This window comes from Microtus ochrogaster, chromosome 4, assembly GCF_000317375.1.
Source record: "Microtus ochrogaster isolate Prairie Vole_2 chromosome 4, MicOch1.0, whole genome shotgun sequence".
NCBI classification, from domain to species: domain Eukaryota; kingdom Metazoa; phylum Chordata; class Mammalia; order Rodentia; family Cricetidae; genus Microtus; species Microtus ochrogaster.
The window spans coordinates 85,107,195-85,127,231 of record NC_022011.1 but is presented as its reverse complement, the minus strand read 5'-3'; the positions used below and the strand labels follow the sequence as shown (position 1 = coordinate 85,127,231).

General features: G+C 47.9%; 1 protein-coding gene across 1 annotated transcript in view; it reads left to right on the top strand.

Annotated features, from left to right (window-relative positions):
- The first annotated feature begins 121 nt into the window (after positions 1 to 121).
- Nfe2l2 (nuclear factor, erythroid 2 like 2) overlaps positions 122 to 20,037 on the top strand; it is a 26,226-nt gene continuing 6,310 nt past the window's right edge. Inside the window, exon 1 of the mRNA XM_005346604.3 lies at positions 122 to 361. Coding sequence (XP_005346661.2) covers positions 317 to 361 — 45 coding nt within the window. The 5' untranslated portion in view covers positions 122 to 316. The remainder of the gene's footprint in view (positions 362 to 20,037) is intronic.

Genomic DNA, 20,037 nt, shown 5'->3' with positions numbered 1-20,037 from the left:
CCCCACCCCCGGGCCTTGTCCCGCCCCCAGGCTCTTGCTCCGCCCCCAGCCCCCCCCCCATGCCCTTGTCCCGCCTCTAACCCTTGCCTCCTACCCGAACCCTCACTCCGCCCTTAGCGCTAGTCCCTTCCCCAGATCCTTGTTCCGCCCCAAGGGGGGCGGGGGGCGGAGCGGACCGAGACTGGCCGGACACTCTAGCGAGCCTGCTGTCTGCTGGATCCCGGTAACTCTGTGGAGTTGCCGCCGCCGCCGCCGCACCTCGGTAGCCAGCGTAACTTCGCCGTCGGGGATCCCCAGTGCAGTGTCCGCTCTCAGCATGATGGACTTGGAGTTGCCGCCGCCAGGACTACAGTCCCAGCAGGTGCTGCTCCGGCCCTCGGGCCTCTCGGCTGTGCCTAGGGAGCGGGCAGGAGCTCGAGGGGAGGGATCCTCCAGAGGGAGTGACTGTCTGAACCCGGACTGCGACGGCCGGGCCGGGAAGGCAACGGGCATGTAGGGACAGCGACAGGAGTAGGGACCGAGCCTGAGGTCCCCAAGGGCGCCGTGGGGCCGGGGACGACAACCACCTCGCTGGGTCGGATGCTCAGAGGCGGCGGGAGGGGGTGGACCCTGGCTGTCTTAGCCAGTGCCGCCCGGCCCTTTCCGGGTTTCCCAGAGTCGGTACGGTAAAAATGTGCCTAGTCACGGGGCCGCGCTCGGGGGAGCTGAGGTCTCCTCGGCGACCGCCCCAGAGCCCGTCCCCGTCTGCGACCTCCAGCGCGGTGGCCTAGCCCACTTTGCCGTCTGTGGCTTTTTCGGCCCGAGAGCTGGTCGTCTGTAGGGTCTCTCCAGTCCGGCTTGATCTAGAATAGGGCAGTCCTTCGGGGGCGGAAGAGAGAAAGTCACCGGGTAGCCCTCGTGCTCAGGCGCCCCGACGGGTGGCGGGCAGGGCTCCGCGCGCTTTCCTCGACCTGGGAATCCGGGGTTGGCCTTACGTCAGGCGAGGACGTGTGGACCTGGGCGGGCTCAGAGGTCCCGAGTCGGCCGCACGGGGGCTGCGTGTTCTGTGCGCCGTGACTCGCGGGGCCCCACGCTGCATGTATGCGTGGCGGTGCCCTCCGGGTGGGTGACAACGGGCGGTTGGCAGTCATAGAGGCCCTCGATTGGCCCTTTCCTGCTTTATAGCGTGCAAACCTCGCCGCTCTGGGGCCAAGGGACAAGTTGGAGCTGTTGATCTGTTGCGCAATTGTTATTTTCCCCTGGGCGGCTTTGTCTTTGGATAGAGCTTACAGAATTGCAATCCCAAAATGTGTAAGGCAGGATATACTGTTCCTTGCCGTCAAGGGGAAGAGTTGTAGGTTAGAATTTGTTGCTTTTTATACTGTTGACGAAGTTTTGCTTTTAGCTATTTCCCCTCTCTTGTGTCTTAGCATGTTTTCCCTTGCTGTTTGAGATTTTTGCCACCTTAATTTCTTAGCATGTTGCTTACTTTTATGAAGACAGAGAGGATGGGACGCTTGCGTTTCATAACACTTTGTTGAAAAGTTTTGAAGATTGTTATGTAAGTGAAAGCCAGTTTCTGGTCATACTTCAGGCACTTTTAAAGAAGTAAAAGCTTATGTTGCCAAAAATTGTGTCGTAATTGGATTTTTAGAAAAAGAAAACATTTAGCTGAAGGAAATGTGTAACTTGGCAAACAGTAAGTTAGCTTAAATGTAAAATCTTAGGCTGGCCCTGAAGGCCCTGGTGTAAGCGTTTGGTTACTGACAGTGTTTTAATTCTACTCCCTCCCTTGAACTTCCCTCCAGAAATGATTGGGGGTTCTTGCCTGGTTTTCATTAGAATGAACGAGTAAACTGCACTTTCCGATCTTCTGTTCTACATTAGTAATCAGAAGGAATGCTTGTCTGGCCACAGGATTCACGGTGCAAACCATCTTCCTTTTAAAGTTTTCTCCTCTTTTCTGTGTAGTGCGTAGTGTCACATTTCATGTACAGAAGTGGCAGACGCAGCACTTTCTCTTCCACGTGAGTTCTCATTTGCCAACAGCAACCTTTCTTATTATTTCCAGACCTCGATTTAAATGTTTGAAGACTCTGAAAAAAAATTAAGAATTATAATTTATCTTAAAATCATTGTTTGGTAGTCCAGAGGGATTTGAATTGCCTTGCAGATCTGAGCAGGTGGTTGTGTAGGCATAGAGGGTATGGTTTTTAACTGTGCGCAATGATTCTTCATCTCCGGGGGGAAAACCATCCAATACTCATCCAGTGGTGGCTGAGAAAGAGAAAATACTTTTGAAGACCAGAGATGAAGTCGATATTGAATGAGACAGATGAGATTAGTTTTAAAAGTCAAACACAAAGAGGACGTGGACAGGCCTGCCCCCAGAGTGAACGGTAAGCAAGAGTCTTACTTTTTAGATACGTGGACTATCTCTGAGACACTACAGAAACCGAATGTAGGTTGATAAACGCAAGACTACATCAGTCTTTCTGCCGTAAAGGTAACTAGGGCCATTTTGAAATTCCATTTGTATTAACTTGGGTCCTTAAAAACAACCCTGAGGGAACAGCCCTTGTTTTTAGGGTTATCAGGGGAGTTGAAAGCTAGATATTTGCTTTTTCCGAATATTTGTTTTATTTAGGATGAGTTCATGCTTAGCAAAGCTGCAGGAGAAAGGGCCCGAGGAGCTGGGCTTATATCTGGATATTTCCTTCTTTGTGCTTGAGCGTATCTAAAAGAAGGTTTCCATAAATCCATCCTTCTTAATTTTTCCTTGAACTAGGGTTGGCTTGAGGATGCAGGGGCAATTTGAAACTTAGATGTAGATAATAGGTGAGTGGACACTCCTTTGTAAGCCAAGAAGTATGGGAATTCTTGGATGTCTAATTTCTCAGTAACCCCACGGGGCACACTTTTTATCTTTAGTTTTCGGGTTAGGAGAGAGGCACACAGAGAGGCCAGGACGCCTCCTCCCACTGTTTTGTGATGAAGATACAATCCAAACTTAGCCTGACTCCTACCTACCTAAGTCTCTGAATTTCCACTTCCAAACTGGACCAAATGGAACTTGAAGCAGGGCCACGAAGCTTCCCTTTTAAGTGGGTAGATTTCAAAACAAACAAACCAACCCAGGGAGGAGAGGCTGGGATGATAAAGGCTATTGTCTGCACCTTCCCCTCTTACCAAGGGGGCTAATAACTACCGTGTAAGAGGGAGGACATCCTTGTGATGACAGCAAGTGAGGAACCCGGCAATAGTGCCTGTGGTCCTGCCCAGGGAGGCACGGAAGCAGGCAATGGGCAGCTTTTATTTGGAGAGGCAGGATGCTTTTTTCTGTAATTATCATTTTTAAAGCAGTGTCTGAGAGTCTGCTTCCCATTTTCCAATGGCCATTTTCCCTTTTTCTTAATTAAATCTTTTAGCTGCCTGTATCTTTTCCTCTGCCTTGTTTTTGATATGTTCTCCTGTGTCTATTTTGGAGTGGTGGACATTACCTTTACTACTTAGGGTGTGTTGTACAATGTGACCAACAGGGTTAAACTAGCTTGATGGAAACTGGATTTGGGATTGGGGGGCAAAGAGTTGAAAACAGTAGAAACCTGTTAGGTCAAACTGAACACGAATCCCCTGTCTTGGCAACTTGGCACTAAGAGCTCAAGTCTGTCTGGTGTACCTGTAGCTTTGAAACTAGTACATTTGGAGGTTCGCTACTTTATTTCTTTGCCTTTATTGTTAAATCCTGTTAGGAGTTATTGTCTGATTTGTTTGTATTGAATATGCTTCAGAACCTTCAGGGTTTTGTGATTTACCTGCATTTTGTGTGTGTGAGTCTAGATACTTGAACTCCTGGGTCACCCTGAGCCTGGGGTGGAGGTGGCTTCTAGAGGTGGTTAGTGGTTACCCTGCCTCACTCCATCGTGACTGTAGAAAAGTTTCTATTTTGATAATGTGATCTCCGGAAGGTACTGAAATTTCATTGCTGTAAGTGCCAACAACATTTAGCAGAAAGGGCTTTAAGGTTCCAAGCCAAGACTTGGACGGTTGGCAATAGTATATGTTATAGACAGGAAAGCAAAGATGTGTTTTTAAGTTTGTGGAAAATACAGTTGCATTCTTATGAGAGTTTGTCCCTCAGAAAAACAAAAACAAAATCCTAAATTGGGCTTCTCGGTATATGCCTTGCTATAATAATATTAAGAATTTTGAGGAGTGGAGAGATGGCTCAGCGGTTTGGCTGCTCTTCCAGAGGACCTGAGTTCAATTCCCAGCACCCTCATGGCAGTTCACAACTGTGTGTTACTTCTGTTCCAGGGTATCTAATGCCTTCACACCAATACACATAAATAAAGTTAAATAAATTATACGTAAAAATTAATTTTGATAAATGCGTGGGCGGGAAGCAGTACAATGCTAATCTGTCATTTTTCTAACATGTGAACAGTGACGTCACAACCTTGCATCAGAATTCTCTGTCCTGACAGTGGGTGGTTGGGGTGTTGGGGATCAGTCCCAGGTCCTTGCACATGCTAGGCACAAACTCTACCCCTAAGCTCACCTCCCCAGCCTTGAAAGTCCTTCTTGCCAGAGAGTAAGCGTTTTTACCCAGAGCGCTGCAGTATGGAGACAGAGCCAGGGCCTGCGCAGGTGTGAGCACCTGCCCTTCCTCCCCAGGCCTCTCGGATGACCTGCTGATGCTCACATCATCACACGCCAGGAACAGCTGTCTTCTGAAGGATCGGTTCAAGTGAAATAGGATCCGCCCACATTTAAAGCCCATTCAGTAGTCCAGGTGTTTACAGTTATGTAATCATCTGTAGTTAATTTTACCACTCCTAGAAGGAATCCCAGGCCCACTAGTAGCCACTTCCTATTTATTTTCCTCCAGTTCCCCAAACCCCTGATAACCACTCAGTTATTTTTTTCCTTCTAGATTTGTCCATGCTAGACATTTCAAAGAAATGAAACATTCTATGACTAGCTTGGCATGATGTTTTGAAGCTTCACCTTGTTAGACCATGTATCCTGTGTCTCCATCCCTGTTTATTGCCGAATACTATTCCATTGTGTGGGCATCAAACATTTCAAATTGTGAAACATTTGAGTTATTTCTCCTCTTTGTACTTCCTAACTTTGTTGTTTGTTAGACTCACCTCCAGTATTGATGTTTTCTTTATTCAAAGTCTCTAGGGATGGCTGTAGGCATTCGTGCTACCTGTAAAGGCATCCCACTGGGTTCCAGTTGCAGCGAAGATTGAGAGCTAGTACCTTAGGGACCTAGCTCAGTACCTGGTGCACACCTTGCATGCAGTGATTTAGAAGAGCTGGTTAGAGCGCTGCCTTCATTGTGAAAAGTTCTTGTGTTTGACTGCAGCCCGCGTCTCAAGTTACCTGGAGAATGTCTGAAGTGTAATAAATGTGGCTTGAGTTCTTTAATACCCCGTGAAGATTTGCATGGTGCCCTTGTTGTCGACAGGATTTCCCAAAAGAACCAGTGGGACTTTTCCATGAGATTTTTAGAAGTGTGGAGAACCTGCAATAAGATCGTTGAGGAATGGCATATTTAAATGGCTGTGAGGGGGCTAGAGAGATAGCTCAGGAATTAAGAGTACTTGCTGCTCTCTAAGACCCCCCCCCCGCACCTGCATAAATTAGCATATATCACGTGCGCACACACCGCACAGGCACCGACAGACACGTAATTTTTAAAAGACAGTGAGAGCCAGGAGCGTGGTGGTCATTCCTGCAATTCCAGCCTCCTAGGGAGGATTGCTGGCGTTGGGGGACAGCTTGGCCTGCAGAGAACCCTGTCTCCAAACACAGGAGGAGAATGGAATGCTCATGCTGGGGTGGGTGTTGAGTTGGATTCCTGCACACTTCATTCCTGGCCTTTGTTTTCTTTCTCCAAAGAAAGCTCTGGAATCCCAGGCCAACTTTTAACAGCTCTCGTTTTTCGACTGTGCCTGACTGACTGTTCTAGCAGCTGTATAATCCTGACCACTGTGATCAGTACTTATATTGCTGAGCCATTTCCTGATTCGCACATTTGGAACTAGAGGCCGCCTTTGCTTGTGGGTGCATGAGGGGTGGGGTGGGGTGGGGTATACTGGGTGTGCCCTTTGCAGCTGGCCTATACACTCTATGCACACCTATGCCCTCGCTGCTTCTGCTCAGTGCTGCCAGGCAGAGCTGGTTGGGCTCCACCCCGGCCATTCCCACAGCTGCTTGCTGGGGTATATTTAGTCACCTGTCAGGAAGCTGGTGAAAGTTCGACCTTGATTGCTTTAAGATTTTGAAAAATGGTATCTTATTTTTATATTTGTCCCTAAAAGACTTGAAAACTCTCCTTGGGGAGGGTTAGTACCTCCCATATTTGTTGAGAGGCAGGACATGAATGTTGGGGCTGTATTGATCGTATGGCTAACCGACTGGCCCGTTGAAAAGGCGAGTTGGAATTTCCTTTGTCAGATCTAATGCTCTTTCTGATGTTTTCTGGGAATCTGGAGTGTTGCACATGGATGCAGAACCTCACCTCTGCCCAGCCCAGGACATTAGATTGGAGGGGAAGTGGTTGTGGTTGATGCTTGCCGCGGCAGAGCCTTGCAGAGTTGTGTCCGCCCGATGGGATTACTCTGTGGCTGAGCCTTGCAGAGTTGTGTCCGCCCGATGGGATTACTCTGTGGCTGTGTTTCTTACAGGTGACCGGGAATTGGGACTCTGTTGGTTCGTTCTGCCATACTGGAGCCCCGAATTGGTTGGTTTTCTTGAGACAGGAAAATACTGTAGCCCACCTTCAGCTCCCTGTGGTGGTATGAGCTCACCTGGCCTGACAAGCCAAGGAATCTTGTTTCTGCGAGCAGAGAATGTTGGAGACTCATGAGATTTTGTTGTTAAACCAATAAAGTCTTGGTGATGAAAAAGCACCCAAAATAAACACACCATTTTTTATCTGTAGTAGGAAACTGCCAAGTTTTGAAGTTTCTGTTTTTGCTGCTGGCAGTTCTCAATAAAACAGTGAGATATACATTAAAAGACACCCTTAAGGTCTGCCTTACTTTGTGCTGCTGGAGGGGCGTGGGGAGGACGGACTTGCCGCCACTCCCGTGTTTCTAGTGGTTCCCAAGCTAAGAGTAGGTGTCTGTGGACTGTCTCCTGTGTCACTAGAAAATCTCTACCTGGCTTGAAGCAATTGGTTCTGACTAATCCACGGGCCACTCCCAGGATGTGGTGGGAGGGGACTGGGCACCTCAACACTCTCCTCATTGACCTTGACAAGTACAGTCCTCTGTCCTCTGTCTCCAGAGAAGTGGGTCAAAATGGCTCCTCCAGGTAGAACACTGGCTTGCCCAGTCAGCCGGAAGTCCCCGAGCTCAGGTCCGGTGTGTGTCTTCTGTGCTTCAGTTGGTCAAAGTTCACATGATAAGGCTGTGGCTATAAGGTGTTGGCTGTGCCCTGCAAAAGACGATAGTGGAGAGAGGAGACACTCTTGGAGTTCTGTTAGCAGCTCACCCTCTCCCTGTGAAGATAGCCCGTCGCTGGTGCCCCTCAGTGTCTCAGGATGTGTACTTCCAGAACCTGTGGGCACTGAACCCCTCGGATGCTCAGATCCTCCTTGTAAAGTTAAATTGTTAGGGGGTAATAGAGCACGCATGCAGGCAGGTGAACCTTCTTTCAGTTGAGGGTTGCTTGACTCTGCAGTCCGAGGGCCAGCTGCACTGCGCACTGGCAGTTTCCCTGATTGGGAGCAAACTCATATTTGTTGAAATCCTGCTACTGCCAGACCCTAGTTCTGGTCCTTGCTCTTAACAAAAGTCTACATAGAAGCTGGCGAGATGGCTCAGTGGGAAAGTATGGGCTTGCTGTGTGAGCCTGATGTCATAAGTTCAGTCGCCAGAACCCACGTAAAGGTGGAGGAGAACCTTCCCAAAGCTGTTCTTGACCTGCACACGCACCATGCAGTGTCCACCAATGTTGTGCAGCCGGGAGTCTAAGAGGCAGGAGGCAGAGGATGGGGCCTTCTGGTAGCTGCTGTACCGTGGGTCTTTTCTCCATGGAGAAGCTGGGCACAGGAGCACACTGCCGTGTGCACATGTCCGCAGACACATGTCCTATGACAGTGTTAATAAGTCTATGTAGATATCCGTTACAGTTGACAGAAGCTATTCAGAGTGGTTAAGCTATTTCCCAGGACCACACTGCGTGCATGTGGCAGAACAGGGAATCCGCGTGTCCCCAGTCCCTGCCTTCTGGCTCCTGGACGTTACTGCTCCAGTCCTTCGTTCTGTCCGTCTCTAGAGGTGAAAGTGTTTTCTCTTGTTAGCTCCAGAGAATGAATGCTAGAGAGTTCTGCCAATGGGGCAGTGTGCTCCTGTGCCCAGCTTAAAGACCCACAGTACAGCAGCTACCAGAAGGCCCCATCCTCTGCCTCCCGCCTCTTAGACTCCTGGCTGCACAACATTGGTAGACACTGCTGTCTTGTTTGTAGGGAAACCCATCACCTCCTCAGAGAGCGAGCTGCTTGTGCCTTTTATTCTCAAGGAATGGAGGCAAAGGGGAGAGACCGAAGATGGATGCAGTGACCAGGCACATTTTCCTGACTGAAGAAGAGTGGCTGGCCCAGATCCTTTCCCACCCGGGGCAGTGCTTGTTGGACCATTGACACCGTGGTCTGTAGCTGCCAGGAGGTGGTTGGTCCTAAAAGATGAGTTAAGGCGGTTCTTGTTGAGTGTGTAAGGAGAAAGAGGTAGAAACCCTGCTGCGTTATTTTCCCTCCTGCTCGTCTCACCTGAAGAAGGCTGAGTCCTGGGGTGAGAGCGAGAAAGCTATAAATGGCTGGATAGGCTGCTGTGCCAAGTTAATGGCGATGCCACATTCTCAGTGACGCCGGGAGACTAGCCCAGTGGTCTGTGGGTGCACACGCACCCTTTCTGACCCTCTCGAGGGAAGAGCTAGTGTCCTTGAAGAAAACACAACTAGTCGGTTAATTATTTTCTCTGCTTCCTGGATTGCAAATGTCTGGCATTTGATTTTTGGACAGACTCGTGGTGGCAGACTTAGGCTTGAATGCTGCTAGTCCAGGATGGTCTTACGCTCACGTCATCGAGCCTCTACCTCCTGAACGCCGAGATTCCAAGGCTGCAGCTGGTGCCCAGCTTCCAGGTCATGGAATTCTTTTAGTGGACATTTCAGGATACTTTCACAATTGTCCTTTAGAAACTCGTCTTAAGGCTGGAAATCTAGTCTGGGAAGAGCAGAGTACGTACCTAGCACACACAAGGCCTGAGGCTGAATCTTTAGAAGCTGACCCTTTCCTCCCAGAGGTAATTGTTTTACCTTGAAAGATGTGTGCTGAACGGTGTAGGGCAATACTCTTCAGATACAATACTTCTTGTACTGAAAACGTTCAAGTATTACTGTAGGAATGGAGTTAATTTTTTTGTAACTGGCATTTGGTAACAAATGATATGAAAAATGTGTTTGGTCATTTGAACTGTGACTTTAGACCTCATGGTTTACAATGAAAATGTTTTTTTTTCTGAGATTAAATAATGTATAGTTACTCATTGAGAAAATATTCATGAGGTCTGCCAGACCTGCACAGAATGAAGGTTTGCTTTAATCTCTCAAGATAGTGCAGCAATTGCCCTTCAGGGATGAGAGTTTCTGAAATTGCTCTTTCTAGTTCCTCTGACCTTTGGCTCTTGTACTGCTGAATTACAGGGTGTGTTTTATAGGGTGATTAGTGTGATTTCATTAGTGGTGTCTGTTCTGCTGGGGTCTACAATCTTGTGCTTGGCAGTAGTTGCTCAATAAACACAAGGAAGAAGTGTCTCTAACTGCCATCTAGGAGTTTGGTGCTCAGTACAAATGACGAGGCCATGTCACCACCACAGAAGAAAATGTCACTTCTGCCTGGGGTGCTTAGGGTATCTAGAGGTGGTAGCATTTTCTCAGGTGTTTGGATTTTCTAGCCTGTAGATTTCATGTTTTGGGTTTAGAGGCCCCTTAGTAAAGCTGGGGAACAGCAGCATGAGCTGGACTCCAGTGGCTCCTGTGCCTGCTAAGGTTAACATGGGGTGGGGGTGGGGCACCAGTTCTCCTGTGCAGCTGTACTGCACCTGAATCACAGAGCCCTGGCAGCCTTGGGAGGTTTTAGAAAGGACAGAGGGCCCGGGTTGGCTGTGGTCAAGGAAGCTTTTATGGGCAGGCTGGAGATGGGAGATGGTGAGAGACCTGTGCTGTACAGTGGGTATGAATGCCCTTCTAATGGCTTGGTCCGTTTGACAGCTGTGTGCTAAGGATCTGTAATTGTAGCTACATTGTACTTTTTCAGTTTGAAAACATTTAAAACCAGAGATGGTGGCACATGCTGATGAAGGAGGGTCATCTGTCTATGTGTTACTCTCATTGGTTAGTAAAGAAACTGCCTTGGCTTTTTGATAGGGCAGGATTTAGATAGGTGGAGTAGACAGAACAGAATGCTGGGAGAAAGAAAGCATAGTTGGTCAGATGCCATGGAGCCAGGCGCTAGGTCAGACATGCTGAATCTTTCCCTGTAAGCCACCACCTCGTGGTGCTACACAGATTATTAGAAATGGGTTAATCAAGATGTGAGAGTTAGCCAGTAAGAGGCTAGAGCTAATGGGCCAAGCAGTGTTTAAAAGAATACAATTTGTGTGTTGTTATTTCGGGTGTAAAGCTAGCCGTGCGGGAACCGAGCAGGACGAAAAGCAGGCCTGCTCGCCTCCTCACTACAACATGCCTGCATACCAGCATGTGGAAGACCAAGAATTCGGGGCTAGGCTGAGCTACACAGTAGGCTTGAATCCAGGCTCAGCTACATGAGACCCTGCCTCAACTCCTACCCTTGCTCCTCCCCAAAAAAGATAATTTTTTTTGCTTTCCCAAGACAGGGTTTTTCTGTGTAACCATGGCTGTTCCGGAACTCTCTCTGTAGACCAGGCTAGCCTCGAACTCAGATCTACCTGCCTCTGCCTCCTTAGTGCTGAGATTAAAGGCTAGACTGACTCATTGTGGCTTCACTGTGGATCGTGTCTGTGACGTTGTATCAGTAAAATAACTCAGTGTAGGCGCTGGCACACAGATGATCAACAGGTGGTAGCTGCTGTTGTCGCGTTGTCATGATGTGTAGCCGTGTAAAGGTTCCATTGGCCCCTTGGAAAACAAATCCCTCCTCCATCAGCAGCTGCAGCAGAGCCCAGGCTTCCTGGCTCTGTTGTATTCTTGGCCGTAAATGTCCTCTTTCCCTGCCTCCTTTGACCTTTTTATATGGAGCCTGGTTGGAAACCAGTCTTCTGGGAATGAAAGCCAATCCCTGAAGAGGTCTTTTGAGCCCAGCAAAGGCCACGCACTGCCCAGGCTCCCTGGGGACCCTCCAACCTGTTGCTGGATCCCTTCTCGTTAAATGGGTTAATAAGGATTGCCTAGGAGGCCTCCCAGGCCTGTCTCTTCACTTGCACAGTTTCTTACTCAGGGGTTCTGGCCTAGGAACCTAGTGTCCTGTCTGTCCTGTCCTGTCTGTGTAGCTGGATAGAGAAGTCTGGAGAGCAGCCGTGCCTTTGGAGGAAGGCTGAATCCCGCTGCAAGTGGAGCCGACCCACCTCCTTGTCCCCCCCTCACCCCCACCCAAAGGCTTAAAGTATTGTTTTGTAATATCTCTTCCAAAATAACTTTGGCCTTTAAAGTCGGCAGAGCAGTGGAGAAAAAGAAAATCTCCTGGGATCTGAGAGAGAGATGGCCCAGCTGCAAGGCGTTTACATTGCCACTCTGTTGCCATCAACAAGTTATGGCCTCACCTTCTATTTTTCGCTCACTTTCTCGGTCGCTGACGTTTGCTACAGGGGATAGACTTATTAATAGGGTTGCTGCCACACCCTGGCCTTCTCCTTTACATGTTAAAGGTGCATTTACATACTTTTTTCACATAGAAGATCATTCTGTGAGGACTAGCATTATCTTGGCTTTCTACCTGTGGGGGTAGGTGGGTGGGCGCTGTCACCCACACGGCTAATATGGCAAAGCTGCTCAGTCCTTCCAAGCTCTAGTGTGCTGTCCTTTGTCCAAGCAGCCTCTCCAGGGAGGGGCGCTGGGGAATTGAAGCCTGTGTGCTAGAGCGGGTGAGAGCGCGCTCTGCAAGATCCCCTGCCTGCTCTGGAGCTCACTGTCGCTGTGTTCGATGTTTGCTGGCAAAAGTACTAAAGCTCTTTGTGCTTCCATTTCCTCACTCCAGAATGACGATGACATACTGCCCGCTTGTGGATTGCTGTGCATCCCGACGAGGCGGTACAAGTTTTGGAACAAGTTTTTTGAGCACGTAGAAAGTATGTGACCAGTGGTGGCTGTTATTGTTGCAATGTAATGCCTACTTTATCCGGACTTAGACTGTCCACAGTTGTAACCTTCCATTTTCAGTGTGGCTAGTGCCTCACACAACTATATAGTGGGTTTAATTAAAGATTGACATTAAGGAAAGGATGTCTACATTCATTTTAAGAAAGCGAAACTAAGATACTTTTTTTTTTCTGCATCTGAGTGTTTTACCTGCATGTGTCTGCACCACATGCTCATGGTTTCAGAGTCAAGAAGAGAGCACAGATTCCCTGAGAATGGAGTTACAGCTGCTGGGGAGCCATTCCTGGCTTATCTGGAAGAGCAGCGGGTGCTCTTAACCATTAGATTAACCATCTCTCCATCCCCTAATAATCCTTTTTAAGAGACCCAAATTGCTTCGTAGCAATCAGCAACAGTGGTGAGTACCATAATGCATTTTCAAATATAGACATCTGAAAGTAGTTGAAATATAATTTCCAAGCTCAGGGTTAATTTATTCTTTTATTTGGAACAGAGAGTAGGATTCTATCACGTTAGTCATTGAGAGCCCTCTTTGTGATTCCGATTCACACTGGCTTTTGAGATAATTGCTAACAGATACCTAGAGTGTTTGGAAGGACTGCCGGCCACACTTGTAGCCTCAGGAAGTCATTAGCCACCTGAAGGATCTGCTTAGACAGAGCACTCCTAAGGAATGCAAAGCCCCTAGTGGAGTCCGCTGCAGTCCCTATAGCCACTTTGCACGCTTGAGGTGTGGTGAGTGAAACTGAGAAGCTGGGGTTTTCATTTTAATGAACTTGACATTTACCGCTATGATTTTGCTCGAGAGGGACCTTGATGGCTGGTGAGAGCCAAATACAGAGCTTCAGTAGAGAGTTCATTGAGAAATGGGGGAAGGGAAAGGGTAGAGACCTGCCTCTGGGGACAGGCTTGCACCCCCTCCCTGCCAGAGACCTGCTTGCCTATTCGGAAGAACAGCGGGACTGGAGCGGGAATGGGCGGAGCTTGTCTCTTAAAGGGACCTTTTGCACTGCTCTCAGACTACTAGGGATGTAACAGCCATAGGACACTGCCTGAGTGCATCCTTCCAGGTGCCAGGCCAGCATAATCTATAAAGAGCAGGAACTACTTTTCTGTAGATTGCCTTAGTGCTTATGCGGTACTCTGTAGCTCAGGAATGGGGCTTGGGGCTTGTAGGCATGCCTTTGGTGTTTCGGTAAGACTACCTTTCATGCTGTCTTCTGGATAAGATTTATTGTCATGCGCTTGAGTGTATTTGTCACTTCTGATATCACAGTAATTTTTGTTACATGTTAAATATTTGAGCAAATTGGATTAAATACATCGTTCAAACTGAATTTACTGTGTTGGTTTTGTTATTGTGTCTAAGCTGCACACAATACCATGACATATTACTCACATGGTATTTCCTTTAGAGTTGCTTTAGTGTATACTGTAGGTACTTAAAATTAATGTATATTTCACATTAAAAGTTAATTTTCAAAAAAAAATTTAGTTATATTTTGGACATCATAAAATCAGAAACACTTAGAGGAATGTGTTTAGGAATCTTCCCACCCAATCCCACTCTTAGATAGGTGCAGAAGCCAAGGCTGAAGGGTTCTATAAATCAGTGATGCCCAGTACCAGGTAGGGCCTGGAACCCACCTGTTCATCTTCACCGTGACTCGGCAACGCAGCCGCCCAGAGAGGTTCCTGTCTTCCTGTTACAAACTGAAAATGGTTCTCTAGCACAGCATTGCAGGTGGTAAGGAATGCCGCCCCTCCCCCCTGCTCTGTCCCCATTCTCCCACCCCCACCCCCCACTCTCACCCTCCAGTGAAAGAATGTGTCTTTCTTGGGCACTTGCTTGAGGGTGACAGTAAACTTTGCTCCTCCACTTTGGAGAATTCCACCCTGGTTTTCCTACTCTAACTTAAGTCACAAAGCCAGCCAGAGACGTTTTTGGGTTTTGTTTTGTTTTTGTTTTTCTGAGACATGGTTTCTCTGAGTATCCCTGGTTACTCTGGAACTTGCTTTGCAGACCAGGCTGGCCTCCAACTCAGAAATCTGCCTGCCTCTGCCTCCTGAGAGCTGGGATTAAAGGCTTCAAGCCAGGAACACCACCATGCCTGACTCAAAGTGGTGATTTTTAACCAGATTTAAGTCTTTAAGGGAAAAGACAAAGAGTTTGACTTTGTGTGCTTGGATAGGCCTGGTTTATGACATTGTTTGCAAAGCCAGCTTGAAGAGGCATCTGTGGCTCAGCTGAACAAACCTAAGGGCAGATTAGAGTTTGACTTGCTTTTTGAGGAGGTGGGGAAGAGGAAGGACTTTGTTCTGGTTGCCCAGGCCTGTCTTGACTTCGCTGACCCAAGCCCTCAGGTGGAGACGCCCCAGGTGCAGAGAAGGGCGGCTGGAGCTGCAGGCACAGCCCTTGTGGGTGCTGTCTTGAGTGCTTCCTCTTCCCTGTGTTTTCCTCTTCACACAGAGAGGACACAGGAATTACATAAGATGCAGATGGAGGCTGTGGCCTTCAAGCACACGAATGTCAGGGCCAGTACCCAAGAGCTGTCCTCAAGGAGGGCAAGGGCTGTTGCCTGCTCCCCAGTCCTGGAAGCTGTGGCCCTAGCAGTCAACTTTGTATTTGAGTACTTGGTCTGCACTGCCCGATTTGGGCCTTTTTGGGTCCGCACTACTTTCAGGCAGTTGGTTCAAGGTCAGGTTGTTCTAGAGGTTGACGGCAGCGGCTGGGACTGAGGGCTGCAAGGCTGGGTTAAGAAGTGGTGCGGCCTTGGAAGAACCACTTGCTGTTCAGAACACTGGTGGGGAAGGCAGGCCTCCATGGAGACCCTACCTGATCAGATGCCCGCTGGCCTTCTGAAAACAAGATTTCACTTGTCAGTCCCGCACAGCAGGCTTTTACTTTTTTTTTTTTTTTTTTATTTATGTTTTGGTTTTGATGTTGCCCTCTTTAGTCTGGGCTGGTTTTTGCTGTAGAGCCCAGCCGGCCTCTGGTTTACAGCAATACTTCTTTCCGCCTCTGCATCCTTGAGTACAGGATGGCCAGGTGTGTGCTAGTTCACCTGGCAACGGTGTTAGCAGTGTCTGCTTCCAGAGACATGCACAACAGTTGTTGAGTTTTGTTTCATTTTCTTAGTTTATTCTGTGTGCATTGGTGTGAAGGTGTCAGATCCCCAGGAGTTACAGAGAGTTGTGAGCTGTCATGTGGGTGCTGGGAATTGAACCCAGGTCCTGGAAGAGTAACCAGTGCTCTTAACCTAACTGCTGAGCCATCGTTCCAGCCCCTCCTACATTTTTTGCTTGCGTTGGTGTGACTATCGAGTTACCAAGGTGCTGGAGCCTGTGGAGAATACACTGTCCCTCCCTTCACCCTTGGAATCAGAGTTCACGGTTGGAGTCCTAGTTCTGTTGGTGCTGGAGATGTGAGTTAAAAGAGATAGCTCTCCCCCAAAGCTTCAGTGTGCTCACTGAAATGGAGATGACAGTGTCCAGGCTCCTCCCTCATAGGGGAAACACTCCTGCAAACAGTGAGCCCAGGGGCTGGAGAGCCCGCTCAATGGTTGGTGTACAACGGCTGTGAGGACCCGAGTCTGGAGTCCGGCACTCACATAACAAATGGGCACAGTTTCGGGCGTCCCTGTGACCCCAGTGTCTTGGGGAAGATTGCCAGAGCTCGCTGGCTGTTAGCCTGGCCAGAAAAATGTGAACTCCAGCTTCAGGGAGGGATCCTGCCCGTGAGTAGTAAGACTTGAGTGATGAGGGAAGACAGCCTCCTCTGGTCTCCCTCACATGCTTAGCATATGCACCCACACACAGAAACACAAAAAAGGCTTTTCTTACAGCATGCAACTGTGCCGGTTATGGTGGCTCATGCCTTTCATCCCAGCACTCCAGAGAAAGAGATAGGTGGGTCCCTGAGTTCCAGGACAGCTAAAGAAACTAACCCTCTCTTGGGAAAAAAAAAAAAAAAAAAAAGCCCCAAACTGAAGCTCATTGAGAAGGGATGGTGAACTAGAGGTCTATCTCTTCTCTGCCAGCTTGGAAGGGATAATAAAATTAGAGACGTAGATGGGGTAGTTTTAATTGTTTTGCCCTCTGCCCCTAATCAAGTTATCTCACCCACTTTGCAAATGAGAGGAACTATCTAGGTGATTCTGGCAGCCCTTTCCAAGGTAGCATTCCGTGACCTTGTGGCATAAACAGTTGTTCCCAAGTGATCTGAGTCACACGTACAGAAAAGTCCACAGGAAAGGAGGAAGTCTTGGGATGAGAATTTTCCCTGGGCTAGAGAATTGGAGCCTCTTTTGGGAGTTTGGGGAATGCACACAGTAGAGAAGAAAGAAAACATTGCCACTGTCAAGCAGGGAGCCCAAGAACATGAGGTTGGAGCTGTGATGACTTTTGTATGTTCTTACTGCCTTGGATAGCTTTCTTGTTTTCTCTTACTGGCTCAGGCTAACCTTGAACTCATGACCTTGCTCCAGCCTCCCGAGTACTGTGATTGCTGGTGTGCTCAACCCTGCCCGACACCCGTTGCTTTCAGAGACTCCCTTGAGCTGGGCCTTGGGAACCCAGACTTACCCCACGTCTATGTTTCTGGTGTTCCTGGTCATGCCTGCTCTGCTTGATGACAGTTACTGCCTCTGCTGTGTCTCTGTGACTTTAGTGACACTTCTGTGCTGCCTGAGGTTCTGTCACGCTGCTGTTGTGTCTCAGAACTCGTCAGAGACTGCTTCTTTATCTCTGTGTCCAGGCCCCTCTGCTGTGGCCTGTGTGTATCCAACACAGACGAATACTACACGTAGACTGGACACTAAGCTTGCTGGTCTTCACCACCACAATTATGAACATGACCACGTTTTGACAAGAATTCTAGCCATTAGCGCCTATTACTTCAAGAAATACTGCTTGCTCTTGCTGTCTTCATAGCACATGAAGGAAAATTGGACTGACACAGAGGTTGCATGCCCTCAAAGAGAGACGGTATGCAAATTGGTGAGGTGTTCCTTACAGAGTCAAAAAACAGTTCATACTTGCTGGGTGGTGGTGGCACAGACCCTTACTCCCAGCACTCGGGAGGCAGAGAGGATCTCTGAATTTGAGGCCAGCCTATCTACAGAGTGAGTTCCAGGATAGCCAGGACTACACAGAGAAAAACCCTTTCTCAAAAAAAACAAAACAAATTACACTCAAAACAGTTCATAACTGGGGAAAAAAAAAAGTTAGCAGACCTTTTGGAAACTACCCTAAAGGTGCCTGCAGGCCGTTATAAATAGCTTTCTGAGTGCTGTAGTCTAAATACTATTCAGTATACTATATTAATATCTGAAACCCCTCAGCGCTGCTGCCATCTCTACAGCTGGATCTCGAGATTCCACGGTCTCTGTCTGACTGTACTTTTAGTTCTTACCCGCCCCTCAAGCCTGGGTGGGCTCTCTTGATTGTTGCTATTTTTAGCTATTTGTTAAGTGGCTAGATCTGAAAGTGACCTTGAAAGTTAAACTAAACAGTTTAGTTTGGGGACCCAAAAAGAAGATAAAGGAAAGCCCGAAGCACCGGAAGTTTCTCTGAAGCCTCAGCTCCACAAGCTGACTGTCAGAGAGGTCAGGGGTGGAGACAGCAGGCCCCAGGCTGCCTGCCTAGACTACTCAGTGAGGTGAAGTAGGCCAGGAAGACGGAACCGGCACTCCTGAGGTTCTTTTGGCCGTGAGCTGTGCAGGCCATTCTAACAGTAACTGCAGAGTCTTCATAGAGTGCTTTTCCTCACCCTGAAGACTGCCTGCCACACCCTGCTCTGCTCCAGAACAACCCGACTGTATGAGAGCCCAGTATGACAGAGCTGTGTGGGTCCCACAGCAAGTGGGGTTACCCACTGTTTGGAAACGAACTAAATGTCCCCTATGGTTTCATTTTGACCACGTTACAAACGGGCCTCTGAAGAAAGCCGTGTTCTGGCTGTCTTCACTTTCCAGTTTTGCCTTGTCTTGCATCATGCGTTGCAGGCGGTGGACAGCATAATGGACGAGAGTTCCAGTAAGCTGACTGGATCGTATTTCTTAGACCGAGTGAGTCACTGCTAAGAAGCTTGTTTGAGAACAGGAAGCAGCCCGAGAAAGTGTCTGCACACGGTGACCTGCCAGCCTGAGGAAGCAAACTACTTCCTAGCCTAAACAGGGGAGGTTGGTCACAGCCTAGGGAACGGCACATCCGGGAGCTAGACTTTGTGGAACCTTGTGGAGTCATTCATTCTTGGTGGGACTTGGGGGATTTTTATGTGGTTAGAATCTCTAGTATTGAGGGAAGAAGGTTTCTATAGAAGGAAAACTTGGGTTAGTGCTGAGTGTTGAGAGTCTGCTAGGTACAGATGAGGGGCTTCACCAAGTTCTTTCTAATGTTGTTGTGGTTACCGTCATAAACTTAGTAATATCTGTGCTTGGTTTAGATAGCAGTAAGGCTCTCTTTGACCCCATACTATTCTGTACTGTTAACTATTCTGTATATTTTAATTATCTATTTCACAAGAATTAGAAAATTAATCCACTAGAACCTAATATGCTCGGGTGTAGGGCCTACTGCTGTGAACGCTTGGTCTCTTCTGCCACCGCTGGAAGTTTTGTTGAAAAACAGTTAGCATTGTTTTGTCTACCATGTGATGCCATGTGGGGCAGGAGGAGCCTTCGAGAAGAAATGGGTAAATATTTATATCGTCTCTAATAACTCTCATCTGGCTGTCCTTCAGACTGTAGAAGTGAGTCATGTTTTCTGTCTGATTTTATTCCAGAGCATTTGGGCATTGTCTATGGGAGGGAACAAAGCTAAACCAGATTTACCATCCAGGTGAATGACGTATTCCCTGGACATGGCAGTGCGGTCTGTGAGAGAACAGCCAGCTTCTCACTCCGGGGCCTCTGTAGTAACTGACGGATGGAGGAGAGGATGCCAAGCTACGGCTGTTCTCTCTGGGAATGTGTGTATTTCAGGGTGTGTGAGAGTCAAGAGGATGGACAGGTCAGCTGGGTCTTCATAGTGAGAGCCTGTCTCCCAGGAACAAGGAAAGAATAGCAACTTTTACTTGAAAGTTGGAAGCAAAGATCAGTTTTCATTCTGGGCTAAAGGATAGGGACAACTTATTATTTTTAGCAGTTTTTTAAGATACTGTTCTTGTAGGGCTGGGGACGTGGCATAGTGGGTAAGACTGACGACCTTAGTTCAATGCTGGGGACCCACATGACAGAGAAGCCATTCCTAAGCTGTCCTCTGACTCTGTTCATTCTCTGTGGCACATATGCCCCCTCATAAAATAACAAACTTTATTTTAAGATACGATTTAAAATTTTTCAATAATATACCAAAGTCACAGTTTAGTGAAATGGGTTAATTTAAATTTTTTTAAAAGATTTATTTATTATATATAGTGTTTTGCCTGCATGGTCACCTTCACACCAGATGAGGGCGCCAGATCTCATTACAGGTGGTTGTGAGCCACCATGTGGTGGCTGGGAATTGAACTCAGGACCTCTAGAAGAGCAGCCAGTGCTCTTAACCACTGAGCCATCTCTCCAGCCCCCACAGTTTAGTGAATAGCTTTAATTTAGAATGAGAAGATCATCTTTGCTTAATTTCTTTCTCTCTCTCTCTCTCTCTCTCTCTTTTTTTTTTTTTTTTTTTTTTTTTTTTTTT